At 40.6% G+C, this 15,887-nt stretch overlaps 1 protein-coding gene across 5 annotated transcripts in view; it reads left to right on the forward strand.

Annotated features, from left to right (window-relative positions):
* Positions 1-15,887, forward strand: part of DCL4 (dicer-like 4) — a 92,987-nt gene that overhangs the window by 10,895 nt on the left and 66,205 nt on the right. For all 5 annotated transcript variants that reach the window (XM_010247235.3, XM_088893404.1, XM_010247232.3 and 2 more), the window contains 4 exons: positions 1,360-1,500; positions 1,583-1,711; positions 7,013-7,151; positions 7,402-7,498. In XM_010247235.3, the coding sequence (XP_010245537.1) occupies positions 1,360-1,500; positions 1,583-1,711; positions 7,013-7,151; positions 7,402-7,498 (506 nt within the window). The remainder of the gene's footprint in view (positions 1-1,359; positions 1,501-1,582; positions 1,712-7,012; positions 7,152-7,401; positions 7,499-15,887) is intronic.

Raw genomic sequence — 15,887 nt, forward strand, 5'->3', positions numbered from 1 at the left:
GTTCATAAATATTGTTCACATCCTACGGATGGATTTTTTATCACGAACTGTAAATTCATTAAAATATTCAAAAATAATTACAGTGTACAGAAAACAAAAGGAGATAAAATAGCTTATCTCCAATTCAAAATCTTTGCAACTGTGCCCAAAATATTTGGGTCCTCCCAGCCCCTTGTTTTGCCAAGGAATCAGCCATGCTGTTAACCGTCCTTTATACCCAATTAAATTTAAGATCATTGCCTCTGATTATCCATTTAAACCTTTTTAACTCATTTTTTTTGTAAGTCCATAACTTATCTCCCTTGTTTAGTATTCAATTAATTATCACTTGTGAATCCCCTTCAATAATCAGTTTTCTCACATTTGGCTCCTTTACTCTGCTTATCCCTTCCACTATTGCCATAACTTCAGCCTTCAAAGAGTCACTGATACCTATCGGACATGACAACAATGCCAACACATGCCCCAACTCATCCTGAAGAGACCTCTAACGCCTGAGGGGCCTGTATTCTCTCTGCTGCTCCCATCAAAGTTAAGTTTAATATACCCATCTTCAGTGGTGCCCAGTAGCCTCTAGTCCTATACTTCAAAGTCGAAGTTAGAGCCACTTTCTTCCACTTCCTCATTAAGTCATCCACTGAGAAATCCATAGGAGTGAACTACCTCCTACAGATGGATTTATTAAATTAAACTTTGATGGGAGCAGCCTTGGTAATCTAGATCCTTTTATAATAGGAGTATTTATTGTTGCTTTGTTTATAAGGGCTGAGCTTTTAGCTGTACTCCAAGGGGTGCAAGTAGCAAGAGACATGAATGTAGAGTGGTTGATTATTGAAGTGTATTTTAAGGTGTTGGTGAGCCAGTTAAGAATTCCGGAGGCTGTGGTATGGGCTTATAGAGGTGAAATTAAAAAATTCAAATGATATGTTAGCAATACGCTTACAAGGATACAACGAGTCCAAAGATTGGCTAATAGGTTGGCTGATACTTTAGCTCAGCTGGGGGTCAATAGGGAGCAATTATATTGGGCTTGGTTGTAATGTGATATTAAATTGTGGAGAGCTAACAGCTTGTACCTCTCCAAGGGATGCTTGTATTTTATGTACATATCTTGTTCCATATTTAATAAATAAAAGTTAACGCTACTTATGAAAAATAAAATGATGGAAGAGTAGGCAGATCCCATGCATGTTATAACAGTTATATGTTCTACTTGAGACCCATTGACATGTAGTTTCCAAGACTTTTCTGTATGCATTGAAGTGTATATTACAGGTAGGTCTTGGCTCCATAAAATGGACCTAAATAAGTATCAACTTTTAGTAGTGTTTATTAACTTCTTTCCCACAAATTTCACAGGTTTATTCTGTTGAAGATGAAGAACTAGAAAATTTCGTGGCATCACCAAAAGTAAAAGTTTATTATTATGGTCCTGGCATCTATAGTATTTCAAGCTGTAGTTTTACTTGCTCCAAAAAACTTGAGGAGATAAGAAGCCAGGTATTTTATTGTTTAATATATTGTCATCATTTTCCCTTTATCAAACTTTCACTTATGGCCATCCTTTTTGTTGTATGAGCAGTGCATATCATCTCTGAGCCAGAACACTGGTGATCGTTGGCAGATCAGGAAAAACAAGAAGTTGCTAAGGAAGTTGCATGAAAATATGATATTTTGTCTACAGAATCTTGGTCTTTGGGGAGCCAAACAAGTAAATTCATACTGCATGCATTTAATTACATCGAGTCTTATGATCTACCTAAGACCTATGTATTCTTGTTTTCCTTTTGCTTGTTCCATTATTTTAATGTACGATTTCCTTCTTTATGGTTTCAGCACCTTGTCTTGCATGCATTTTTGTTGTGTCTGTGTACCTGTCTGTTTTGTACAATATTATTGAGATAATTTGAATTGATTTATGTGCTTTCTGTTTATTTATCAGGGTCAATGCTTGATTCTTTATGTCTTCTCATAATTCTTACTATGTTAAAATGGTTCTAGGGCAAGAGAATCCTCCCCCCCACCCCTCTTCCTCTTTATTGTAGTTGGAGATGTCTTGAAAAGGCTTGTCCATTTGGAGGATTTATTGGGAGTTATGGGAGGTTTTGGCCTTTTGGGATAGGAAGGTTGGATCCCCTTTTGATTAGTAATTAGATTGAGAAGTTCATTAATCACAAAGATTAATGAAGTACACATCCTGGGCTGACTATTGATGCAAATATGGAAGCAGAAAAAAAATCCATGGAGAAATTGGTCAGTTTTCCAATTCCTGCACTAATTTTAGAATTTTTGGGTGATAAGACTATTGGTCTTTTTTCCATTTTCTTGTTGTATCTATCTTAAAATAGGGTGCTCTGATGTTCAACTCGAGCAGGTATTTCTTAATTTATTTACCATAGCCTAAGACAAATAAGCAAAAGTGATTGCCATGAGGTCATTGGGGATCAGATTATTTGGTGCCTAGGATTCTATAGAAACTTTGAAGATTGGGAACTGAGGGACATCTTGGATTTTCTCCTCCTACTGCAGAACCACAAACCTCAAGCCGGCTATCTTGATAAGCTGGTCTGGAGTTGGGACTCTTAAGGGATGTTTTCAGTGAGATCCCTGGTGCATAAACTGAAAACAAACAACCTCATTGACTTCCCTACAGCTTTGGTCTGGGCTTCTCTTGTCCCCTCAAAAGTTTCCTTTCTTGTTTGGACGGAAGTTTGGGGAAAATGTCGAATGAGGGATAACCTGTCAAAAAGAGGCATGCAACTTCCTGATCTCAGGTGTGTTTTTTGTGACTTTCAAATTGAGACCAGTGGCCACATCTTCATTCACTGTCCACTTTCTTGGGAAATTTGGTGTAAGGTCACTGCCACCACTGAACATCTCCTGGGCTGTTCCTAGCTCCTTTAGAGAAGCTCTGCTCTGTTGGAATATGGGGAACCTCTTACTGGAAGGTGTGGCACTCCATTCCTGCAACTATTTGCTAGTCTATTTGGCAAGAAAGAAACCAACAGATCTTCAACCAAAAAAGGGCAACACTAGCTAATATTTTGATTTACTACATGTCAGTGTTTAAAATGCCTCAATTGGTGGTGAAGAGAGTAAAAAAGGTAACGAGGTATTTCCTATGGGACTTGGGGGAGAGTAAAGGAGATCGCTAGATTAAGTGGGAAAAAAGTGTGCGGTAAGAAGGAGCAAGGTGGATTGGAAATCGGGAATGTGGATAAGAAGAATGTGGCTTTGCTAGGGAAATGATTAGAGGCTGCCAATGGAGAAATTAAAATGGTGACACAAGGTGGTGGTAAGCATTCATGGGATGAATGAAAATTAGACCTGGCAATTGGGTTGGGTGGGTTGGGTTCGGGTTGGGTCAAGACACTTCGGGTTGATTATGGGTCGGGCTGGGTTGTCAAATGCTAGACCCTAACCCTAAATGTTCGGGTTAGGGTTGACCCATGGGTCAATTCGGGTCATCCCAAAAAATAAATGAAATTCAAAAAAATAAAGAAAAACTACATGAAAATGCCAAAATTTAAAGAATTATCCTTAAAATTCCAAATATAAAATAAAAAAACTTGAACATTTAACAATTTAAAGAGTAAACAATAAATAGAAAAAAAATAAAGAGTGGAAACTTTTAACAATGCATAAATAGTCCCAATTAGACTTGACAATCGGGTCGGCGGGTTGACTTATGACCCAACCCAACCCATTTTTTTGTTGGGTCGGGTCGGGTTGGGTCATTCTCACATTCAGGTAGCTAAATATGAGACCCTGACCTTGTCTTTTCGGGTTGGGTTGGGTCGGGTTCATGGGTTGGGTCAACTTTTTGCCAGGTCTAATGAAAATGGATAGGATGTTGGACTCTCGCTTAGGGCTACTCTCGTCTCTTTTTGAAAACCTATTTATATTTTATTAAGTAAATTAATAATTAAATAACTTTTTAATTATTTAATATGTTTTGTTAATACTATATAGTCATTACTTAATTAACTTTATTATTTATTATTTAATATTTTATTGTTAGTTATTAATTATTTATTAATTCCAAATTTGTAATATTAGTAATTAGTTAATAAATTACTAACATTAATTAATATTTTTATTTTTATTACTTTATATTTTATTATTAATATTAATTAATTATTATTAAATAATTAATATTTTTATTAACTCTTTATTTTAATTTAATTAAATTATTTAATTAATACCTTATTAAATAATTAATAATTTATTAATTGGTCACAAGTCTAATATTAACTCCTAAAAATATTACAAGGAAGATGTTTTTTTGGTAAACAAGTTTCCTTCTCCTTTCCCACTTGTTTCACACCAAAATGGTGTGGTTCCACTTCCTAGGAATTGAGAACTGTAATCTCACATTTTTTCCATCGCATCTCATGACATCCCACAAACCAAACATGTGAAAGGAAGAATATTCAAGAATATTATTTTTTTCACTTCCCATCCTACAAACCAAATGGAGTCTAAGGGAAGGGATATATGCAATTTTTATGGTATAGAAAGACATTTTTCTATACTGGTACCACAAAATGTACCTTGAGTCTAAATGTTGCAACATGAGCATTAATTTTGCATCTTGTATGTTGGAAATATTGATGTTGTATTATTGCACTGATGTCATGGTGCAAAATTATGATGCCGGTATTTTTTTATACTTCAAGTGCATTTCATTGTATCAGTACCATAAGCATGTTTATCCATCATAGAGTTGCTCATAAACACACATTTTGTTCTCGATTGTCAAGTTTTGATGTCTTTCCCCAGTGAAATGATAAAATCTCAGGCTGATAAGTATGGGAACATGTGTTTGAGTCTGAGAGCGAATATTTTGTGAAAAAAGAAACTGCTAAAAAATAGGTTTTTATCTAATCTAGGCCTCCCAGGACCCTGGATAGATGGGATCATCATTGAGGCAATGGTGATGACCCTTACATATAGGAGCAGCAACAGTCGGGGGGGGGGGGGAGATGATTGTCAAATTCTGATGCCTTTCCCCAGTGGAATGGTAAACTCTCAGGGTGCCCCCTCCTGAAACCCGAAGGGAGGGAAGGGGGAGACCTAGTTCATGTTTTGCAACTGGGTTGTTTCATTTTATATTTCTTTTTTGTCCATGCCATTTCAGCAAAAGCTGGGAAACCTGCTTTGCTGACCTTGTTTAACATTTTCCATTTAAAATATGGGATTGAATCTTCTCAAATATCCCTTGTATTTTGAAGCTCAGAAAGATTGCTTTCAGAAAAGGCAAACTTTCTCTCACAAGATATGCTGTTGTAGCATAAAATGTGTTCTTGACAACCAAATTGCAAAATTCTATATTTCTAAGAAATGTTCATTTAAAACACAGTTTTTTTACAGGTATGAGACCAATTTTATGAAGAAGAAAACTTATTTTTTTGATGAACAACAGTGGAATTTTATTAAAACATAAACTGATTGAGGGTTACAATCTCATACAAGATCCCTTGGAGAGGTGCGAGCTGCAGCCTCTCCTGATATAATGCAAAGAAATTAGGAAAAGAGTACTGGAATCACATCTGAGCCCAAAACAATTCTTCCCTATCTTCCCCTTGCTTGGCTAACATATCAGCCAAAGCAATTTCTGATCTCCCCACCCACTGAAAGGAAACCGACATATTCCTTGTTAGCTATTTTCTTAACTTTGTTCTTATAGCACCAAACAGTGTCATCAGGTTTCCTTAACCAGCCCACCACCACATTTTAAAAAGGAAACGTTAAAAACTGACCAATTGCAAACTCCCTCTAGTGTATTGACTGGTAGGATCTAATCTTTTTAGCAGAAGATAACACTGCCTTGGAAATTGATTGATAGATTATTTATTTTCTTTCTTTTTCTAAGGTTCCGTTTGGTTTGTGGGATGGGGATGAGAAAAAGGGAATATTCCAAAAATATTCCCTTTTCTCATATTTGTTTTGAGGGAAAGAGGGGGATGGGATGAGAAAAAGGTGGGATGTGAGATCCCAAAATCGTGGATTCGGGGTTGCACCAAAACAGTGCGACCCCGGTGGGAAAACTCGAGAAAATGACCATGCCGAAGGTCCCACGCGTATTAACAGCAAAGTTTCTGCTACCTTGACGAAGCGGGGACAAATGGATCCCAGAAATCCCAGCTTGAAGGTGGTGGTCGAGGAGGAGGAGGTAGAGCTGGAGAGGCAGTGACAGAAGTCCAGTTATTGGAACTTGGGCTCATAGGTACTGGTGGAGGGGGTGGCAGAGTCGGCGGCAGAAGTGGCGGGGAAGGGAGAACAGGGGGTAGGTGGTGTTGGGGATCGTGGTGACAGTGGAGACTGGTTTCAGCGTTAGCAAACTGCAGCAGAGCAGAACCAGTACCTCTAAGGGAGCGAAGATACATGGCATGTGCTGCAGAGAAGGAAGACAGATCTTGTCTATATCACACTCGATCACCTCCTCTACCTTCAACTCTTCAACACTGATCTCGTCTTCTTCCATTTCATTCGGACAATCCCACTCACTACCTCTTCTTCTTCTTCTTCTTCTATCTGTGTCTCTGTGTCATGGGGAATCGAGAATAAACAAGTTACAGTGGCAATCGAGAATAAACAAGTTACAGTGGCAATCGAGAATAAACAGAGAGGTTGAAATGAGAAGAAGAAGAAGAAGAAGAAAAAGAAGAAGAGAGGAGAAAGAGAGTGGGAGAGGTGGGAGATGAAGGGGGTAGCCATCGCCTCTGTTCGTCTCTAATGAAGGAAGGTGAACAGTGCCATTTCAGTCCCCTTTTACACTTTCCCATCCCATCCCATCCCAATAAAACCAAACAATGGAAAGTTAAATTTTTACACTTTCCCATCCCACCCAAATCTTCCCACAAACCAAACGGAGCCTAAGGGATTGCTTTTCCTTTATGTTGTAGATTTATCCTAATTGTTATCTCTCTCTCTCTCTGTCTCTCTCTCCCACTCCTTTCTTTTTCCTTCGTTCAATTTAACTTGCTATGCATTTTTATTCATGGAAAAGGCTGCTTCCGTCCTGCTAAGTGGTGATCGCTTTGAGTGGAACGAATTGACCGAGACAGAAGACAATTCTTGTAACAAGTCTGTAGCTGATCAATATTTAAGTCAAACTACTTTGGTGTTTGATTCTTATTTCAACAAGGGTATGATTCTTATGCTTTTAAAAGTTTCATATTTTGAGACTTCTATGGATAATGACTTAAATGTAATTGTATACTATCTTTTTGTTACTTTTGCACCTGCCAAGGAGTTTAAATCCACTTTCACTTGATAGGTCACCATAAATGTGTTCAACAATGTTTTAGAATATTCTCTACAGAAATGTTTAAATCACAAACCAGTAATACAACTAACCATATGTGCCGTATTTACTTTATTTGGATGATTTTCTAGATGGCATGGGATCTGACTCATCTTGTCTGGAGGCTTTAAAGGAGCCATTTTTCTCGGAAAAGCTATTGGCTCTTCTTGAAATTCTTTCCAACTATAGGTTGGTATCTGATGTATGTTTCATTCTTTTATTAGATTCAAAGAGACATGTTGTATTGAATTGACTGATTTATTTAGGTTTCATGGTTCTTCTATTTGGGAATTCCTTTTTTGTAGTCCTTTAATATGATAATATATGAGAAAATTATTCATTAAAAATGTGAGAACATTTGATTCTATTAAACATATTATGTGATGATACTCTTATGGTGTGTCCAACTTGGGCTGGGTTCATTTCAAAATCAATCAACTGAATCTGACATCTGGATATTGGATTGGGCTGGCATTTTAGGAGTTTTATTGGGCTTGGGTCTTCTTGCTGATTATAGTAGGTTGCATGCCTTGGTCTTTACTCTTGGCCTTCTTTCTGATCAAAATCAATCAACCGTCTTAGTAGGAACCCACTGAAACGACTGTTTAGGCAAACACTTTGACCCTGCACTCATCTGAACTGTTTGTGGGGGAGATGATAGATCCAAAGTTTTGTCTCCTGCAAGAGCCTTAGAAAACTGATTCATGTGACCACTTAAAGTGTCATATGATCTAATCTCCATCATTTGTTCAACCGGCTGGTTCACCCTGGGTAATAGGTTAGTCTAACCTCGATTGGGTCTGAATTGGCCTTAGATTGCTCTTTCATTGCCAAGTGTGTACCCTGCACCGGTTCAGAGTTTACCCCTCTCTTGATCTCTTCGATAAAGTTGGACCCACTCCCCTTAATCAATTTACTTTCAAAAATTTTTGAAAAACTTTCTTTTTCTTGACAAACTTCTGGTTCACTTTCGGATTTTGGCTGTTCACCTTCCCATAGTAATAAACTGTTGAATCTGTCAGTTTTTCTTTATTTTAGTGCCGCAGGGGCACATATGCAATTTTATCTTTTTATTATTAGAGTGGGTCGCCCTAATATAAATACTAAAAAGACTGGTGCCGCCAGTCATAGTTTTGACTTCAAATCTCTTCTCTCTTCTCTGCTCTCACTGTTCTGAATCTTTACCGTGTTTTTTACCAAGAAAACATGGTATCAGAGCGACAGATCTGTGATTAGGAGCAGTGCAATCAGCCTTTTTCTCTCCAGAATTTTTTTTCCTGTCTACTGTGGATCGAATCCAAGAATGGGTGCATCGGGTTGATGTTAGGAAACTGCCTAACTCAGGGCTCTTCGAGGGAGCCAACCTCCTGAATTCGATAGTAGGGAAGAGAGAGAGAGAGAGAGAGAGAGAGAGAGAGAGAATGCCGAAAGATTCATCCTTTATTTCCTGTGTCTGACTATTTATACTGTTTTACAGAGCTCCTTACATTCTTTAATTCCTTTCTGTTAAAACTTCTGCAAGTGGACGGTTAGTTAGCTGAGTTGTTGTGCTGGTGTGGCCTTCTCTTGTAGAGCTGACTAACTGTCTTCTGTTGTTGTGTTTCAGCGGTCTTAGCAATCTCTCCCTACCTTGCCCTCAAGGTCTAATGTGGGAAAATTTGATTGCAGATCCAAGTAAGATTCCCAGGTTGCATCTTCTTCTGGGAGTTTAGACCAAACAACTAGTGCTTCTGGGATGACTTTTCCGCCACGTCGCACCCATCTGAAATCAATGATGCGAGCTGGCTCAGTCTGCACTTGTCCATCTGAAAATGTGGGAAGAGTAGTACTTGTAATGACTCCTGGCTTCGGCCCTTTCCTTCAGTAAGGAGATATGGAATACAGGGTGTAACTTTGAAGTTGCCTGGAGGTCCAGTTTGTATGCCACAGACCCTATTCTCTCAAGGATTTTAAATGGTCCAAAATAGCGCGGGCTGAGTTTGTTCCACTGTCGGCTTGCTACTGAAATTTGTTTGAAAGGATGTAATTTGAGAAATACCTAATCACCGAGTTCATATTGGACATTCTTGTGATGTTTATCATAAGTGCGCTTCATCCATTGTTGTGCTTGCAAGAGATGATTTCTCAGCTCCTTTAACACCTCATCTTGTTGTATCAATTGTTCTTCTAAGGCTGCTACTGTAGTGGTCCCTTTTTCATAAGGAAGTAGAGGGGGAGGGTCCCGACCATATAGAGCTCTGAAGGGCGTCATCTCGGCAGCGCTACGGAAAGTAGTGTTGTACCACCACTCAGCCCAGTGGATCCACTTCACCCATTGTCTTGGTTGATCTCCCGCGAAGCATCTCAGATATGTTTCAAGACTCTTGTTAACCGCCTCTGTTTTCCCATCAGATTGGGGGTGGTAGCTAGTTGATTTGAAGAGCTTAACCTCATGCAGACGAAAAAGTTCAGCCCAGTAACGGCTCATAAAAATAGGGTCCCTGTCAGATACAATTGAGTTGGGGAGCCCATGAAGGTGCACAATTTCCCGGAGGAACAATTCAGCAACTGTGACTGCTGTAAATGGGTGTGATAGAGGTAGGAAATGACTGTATTTTGTCAATCTATCCACTACCACAAGGATAACCGTTTTACCGGCACAAACGGGCAATCCCGTGATGAAATCCTTTGATATATCATCCCAGACTTTGGGTTGGGATTGGGAGTGGTTGCAAGAGGCCTGCTGGTGTTGTAGTAGCTGACTTATTTTGTTGGCATACTGCACACTCGGCTATGAAGTTCTGAATGGAGGTATGCATGCCTTTCCAATGGAATTGTGTGGCGATGTGTTTTTGTGTTCGTAGGATGCCAGAGTGACCACCTGTGGGCGAGGCATGGAATAATTCAAGGAGCTTCCTGAGATGTGCAGAATTTGCTGGGATTTCCAGGCGTCCTTTGAAAAATAGTAGATCATCCTTGACGGTATACCCAGGGTGCTGTGATGGATTTGCCAATATTTGGGCCTTCAATTGCTGTAACTCCATATGGGAGTGGGCTTCTTTTTGAAGCTGATCCATGAGTGGAGATGTTGGGGAAGATACTAGTAGCTGAAATGATTGTAGGTGCCGTGAGAGGGCGTCGGCCACCCGGTTAGCAGCCCCTGTTTTGTACTCAATTGTGTAGTTGTACCCCAATAGTTTGGATATCCACCGTTGTTGTTCTGGTGATAGGACTGCTTGTTCTAACAAGAACTTCAAACTTTGATGGTCAGTCCGAATTATGAACCGTCTATCAAGCAAGTAGGATCGCCAATGCTGTACTGCTAAGACCACTGCTATTAATTCTTGTTCATAAACTGATTTGACCTACTTTTGTGATGTTAAGGCCTTGCTGAAAAAGGCTAGTGGTTTGCCTTCTTGCATGAGGACAGCCCCAACACCTTGATCAGAGGCATCACATTCAATGATGAAGTCTTTTGTGAAATCGGGCAGTGCTAATGTTGGAGGTGTTGAAACAGTATGCCTCAATTGCCCAAAAGCTTGTTGGGCCTGGGCTGACCAGTGAAAGGCATCTTGTTTTAGTAATTGGGTCAAAGGGGCAGCTATTAGGTCGTAGTTTTTGATGAAGCGACAATAATACTTTGTCAGGCCCAAGAAGGCCCTCAATTCTTTCACATTTTTGGGTTGCAACCAGCCCAATATACTGGAGATTTTATCCGGGTCTGCTGCTACAGTTCCATTTTCTACAACATGTCCCAAGTAATATACTTGGTTTTGTCCAAAGGAGCACTTGAACTCTTTAGCGAACAACTGATGGACCTTAAGTGTTGCGAGGGTGACTTGTAGATGATTTAGATGTTCCTCCCAGTTGGGGCTATAGACCAATATGTCATCAAAGAAAATAAGAATGAACTTACGTAAATATGGCTGGAATATGTCATTCATTAAGGTGATGTAGCTAGGGCAGAGTTTCTAGCTGCAGTATATGGGGTTGAGAAGGCCAAAGAGCTAGGGGTTAGTAGACTAATCATCGAGGGAGACTCAAAAGTTGTGATAAAATGGCTACAAAAAGGGGAAGGAGTGACCTGGCAGCTGAAGAATGATTTCAGAATGTTCAAACGGATGTCTAGAAATATGTCTATTCAGGTGGGTTGGGTTAGGAGATCGGCCAACAGCTTGGCTGATAGCTTAGCAAAGCAAGGGGTTCAAAGAATAGAGATGTTTTGGGCACTTTTGTAATGTTGTCTTGGGTCAGCTTCTATGCTGATTTCTTTGTAACTTGTTGTATATTAAAGCTTCTTAATTAATGAAAATTTTTAGAGTTATTGATAAAAAAAAATTTCATTCATTAAGGCTTGAAATGTTGCTGGAGCGTTGGTCAACTCAAATGGCATGACCAAGAACTCGTAGTGGCCATCACGTGTCCTAAAAGCCGTTTTGTGAACATCCTCCCTATGTACCCTTATCTAATGATACCTTGCTCGTAAATATAATTCTGAGAATATGCTGGCCCGACTAAGTTCATCAAGCAATTCATCAATGATCGGTATTGGAAATCGGTCCTTAATGGTGATATTGTTAAGGGCCCTATAATTAATACAAAATTGCTACGTCCCATCCTTCTTTTTGACTAATAATACCCGTGAGGAGAATGGGCTGTGGCTGGGCTGTATTATTCCTTTCTCAAGCATATCTTGAACTTGCTTCTCGATTTCAAATTTTTGAAAATAAGGGTATCGGTAAGGTCTTACATTGGTTGGGGCGGCTCCTGGCATGAGAGGAATGCGATGGTCATGCTCTCGGGGTGATGGAAGCTCTTGGGGTTCTTTGAACACGCTGCCATATTGCTGGAGGAGTTGCTGTAGGCGGCTTTGATAGTCTCCCGACCCATTTGAGTTGCTGTTAGCTAAGGATGGGTCGGTCCAATTTGAGTCCATGTGCATGAATATGGGCTGATCCGGATCTCCCATTTGCTTTGTTAGTGTTGCAAGACTGATGGGCCTTTGACCCTTGCATGTTTGCCCTTGTAGATGGATTGTAGAGTTCCTCGATGTGAAGTCCATGGTGAGACGAGCCCAGTCACAGATCACGGGGCCTGTCTTAACCACTGAATGCCTAGCACCACGTCTACTCCACTGTGACGAAGGGGATATAGGTCCACTGAAAACCGGTGACCCTGAACCTTTAGTGGTAAGCCCACGCATATACTATTCCAAGATAGGTTATTACCGTTGGCCACATGTTCCGTAAAACCCATTGTTAGTTGAACCGGGAGTCATATTTTATCCACCAAGACTTGAGTTGTGAAGTTAAGGGAACTGCCACTGTGAGGATTGACACGTGGCGCCCTTGGATTAACCCGACTACTCTCATTGTTTGCGGGGACGCAAGTCCCCTAAGGGCTTGTAGAGATATTTCAGGTCTCTCATTGGGTTGTATTTCCCACCTGGGGTTAGATTCCCCGCAACCGGTGAAGTCGTCTTCCTCTTCGGTCTCTGTTTGAAGGAGAAATGCTTCTTGTTTCTTGCACTGATGGCCTGGTCCGAATTTCTCTTCATAGTTGTAGTAGAGTCCTTTGTCTCTACAGGCTTGCATTTCGGCCCAGGTCAGCCGCTTGAAGGGAATCGATGGGCCTGAACCCAGTATTCCTTCCTCCTTGTCCGGTGCTGCTGTCTTGGTTACTGGACCCCATGGCCGATGTACCCTTCTTGCTCGAGCAAACTTGTCTACATACAGTCTTGCTAGTGCTGCCGCGTTTGTGATCGAAGTAGGCTGCATCGCCTTTACTTCTAGTCGTAGTTCTTCCTTCAAGCCGCCGACGAAGCTTCCAACTAGCGCCTTTTTGTCCACCCTTGGACTCGCACGGCCAGTTTTTTGAAATCTATTTGGTAATCTTTAATGGACCCCACCTGCCGCAGTCTTGCAAGATTCTCATCGTGATCTTCGAACCCGGATGATCCAAAACGGATAGTCATGGTATCGGTGAAGTCTGCCCAAGATTGACGAGGGTGCCCCCGTCGGTACCACTGATACCATAGGATAGCTTCCCCCTCAAGATGCGCCGAAGCTAGAGCCACCTTGTCTTTCCCATGTGTCTCATGGTAATCGAAATATTGCTCGACTCTAAGAATCCAGGGAGTCAAGTTGCTGCCTGAGAAGATGGGGAAGTCGATTTTTGCTACTCTCATTGCTGCCGGCCCTGTTCTACAGCTGTTTTCATTGCTGTGCTCTTCTTTGCTTCCTCTGCTGTTGTTCATTGACATCTGCTCCAGCCGATTGAGGAGGGCGGTGAAAGCTTCCTTCATTTCTTTGAGGTCTGATGACATTTGATGGATCTCTACTTCCATCTGGTCTACCCGGGCATCTACTGACGTTGTCCTTGTGTTGGTCATGCTGGCTTTGATACCAACTTGTTAGGAAACTGCCTAACTCAGGGCTCTTCGAGGGAGCCAACCTCCTGAATTCGATGGTAGGGGAGAGAGAGAGAGAGCAGAAAGATTCATCCTTTATTTCCCGTGTCTGACTATTTATACTGTTTTACAGAGTTCCTTACATTCTTTAATTCCTTTCTGTTAAAACTGCTGCAAGTGGACTGTTAGCTGAGCTGTTGTGCTGATGTGGCCTTCTCTTGTAGAGCTGACCAACTGTCTTCTGTTGTTCTTGTTAAGTTGACTGTTTTTATGTATTGTTGGTTCGGCTGATAAGTGTACATGTTAGTTTGTATTGGGTTTTAAGCTGTTAGGTACTGGGCCTTTGTTATTGGGCCCAAGTCTGTTTAGTGTTTTAAGTAGTCTGGGTGTCCCATCACTAATCAGGGGCATTCCAGACATTTCATGTAACACTGTATTGTAATCTACTATAAATAATAGTACTGTCGACTGGGTTACTCAGTTCGACATTCTCAGCACTTGTTTGCCTTCACCTCTCTTCTACTACTTCAGCTACAATCTTTCAGCAAACAGTTCTGTTTCAGCGGTCTTAATAGTTGACCTAAGAAGATTTCCCATGTATTTATTCCCTTTCCCTCTTGGTCGTGTGCCAAGAAAACACCAAGGGAAGGGAAGCCAAATGCTGTGAAGGTGGTCACCTGTTTTTCCTCTCATCTTTGTGGATCGAATGATCCTTCTGTACCCAGGTAATTGGGTTCTGTAGGTCTGATGACCTGTGGCTGCTGTGAAAGGTGGGCTGTTGCGGTCTGAATGCTCTGTAACTGCTGTGGCAGCAGTTTTTCCCCTTGTTATTTGTTATAAACTGCAGTAGTTGTGTGGAAAAAATCCAGTGAATTGTGTGGTAAAAATCTGGTGAATTGTTTACTTGTAGGGACTGTTCAGACCTGAACTTGATCTGTTTTGCTTCTGAAACTGGTTCAGTAGTGTTGTAGTCTGAGAAAAGGTACTGTTGTGTGATCAGATATAACTGCTGTGTGAGAGCAAGAACAGAATTGTGCCTAAATTGTTACTGAACTAAGAACTGTGACTGAACTAAGAATAAGTATATTGACTGAACTGTGAGACTGTGACTGAACTGAGAACAAGTACCTTGACTGAACTGAGAGCAAATATCCTGTCTTCTGAGGATTAGTGTGACCTCTAGTCAAAGTGGAATGAATGGAGAATTTGACATGAGTTTTCCCATGGCTGTGATCCCCTTTGATAGTCTTAATTACCTAGAATGGTCAAGGGGAATCAAGCTTTACATAACTGCAAGGGGAAAAGTGGGGTTTATTAATGGTAAAGTCAAAGAACCGAAGTCTGGAGGTGTAGAACATGATAGGTGGGACCAGGAAAACAACATGGTGATGTCATGGCTGTTATTGCCCATGCTGCAATAAGTGAGAAACCTTCATATGGGCAGAAACAACTCATGAGATTTGGGTGCAAGATAAATCTACATATTCAGAACAATGACATTATGCCAAAATCTATCAGTTGCAAGCTGCCTCCTCAACTTGTAAGAAGGGGGAGGGGAGTCTCTCTGTCTACTATTCAGATTTGACCTCTATTTGGAAAGAATTTGACCATTATTAGAACATAGACTGGAAACGTGATGCAGATGCTAAAGCCTATAAGTCTTTGGTTTCCCAGCAATGGGCTTTTTTTTTTTTATCAGCAAAGATTTTATTAATAACAGAGAAATATTGAATTACAATTGTTATAGGTTGCAGTAATGCATTAACCCAATCTGCAAACACATACAAACAGTTACAGTTCTGCCCAGTATAAGGTAGATCTATTTGTCCCTTGTTTTGCTAGGGTATCTGCAAACCCATTTGCAGTCCTTTTGACCCAACCAAACTGAGAGTTGAGCCTCCTTGCAAGTATGTCAATTTCTCTGAAGATAAATTTGAGCTTCCAAGGTGCCAATGTGATGCTTTTATCCCAAGGAATGACCAGTAGTGAGTCTCCTTCTATTTCTAAATCTGTTGTTCCAATCTGCTCAGCAATCTTTAGACCTTGAAGTAGAGCTAGAGATTCAGCCTGTATTGAGTCACCTATACCTATTGGTCCTGAAAAGAGTGCCACAACTTCACCTAGATGATTTCTAATCACGCCCCCTATACCTGCCCTTCCTGGGTTACCAAAAGAACTCCCATCAAAGTT

Source organism: Nelumbo nucifera, chromosome 8 (genome assembly GCF_055504915.1).
Source record: "Nelumbo nucifera cultivar China Antique chromosome 8, China Antique-T2T, whole genome shotgun sequence".
Classification (NCBI taxonomy): Eukaryota; Viridiplantae; Streptophyta; class Magnoliopsida; order Proteales; family Nelumbonaceae; genus Nelumbo; species Nelumbo nucifera.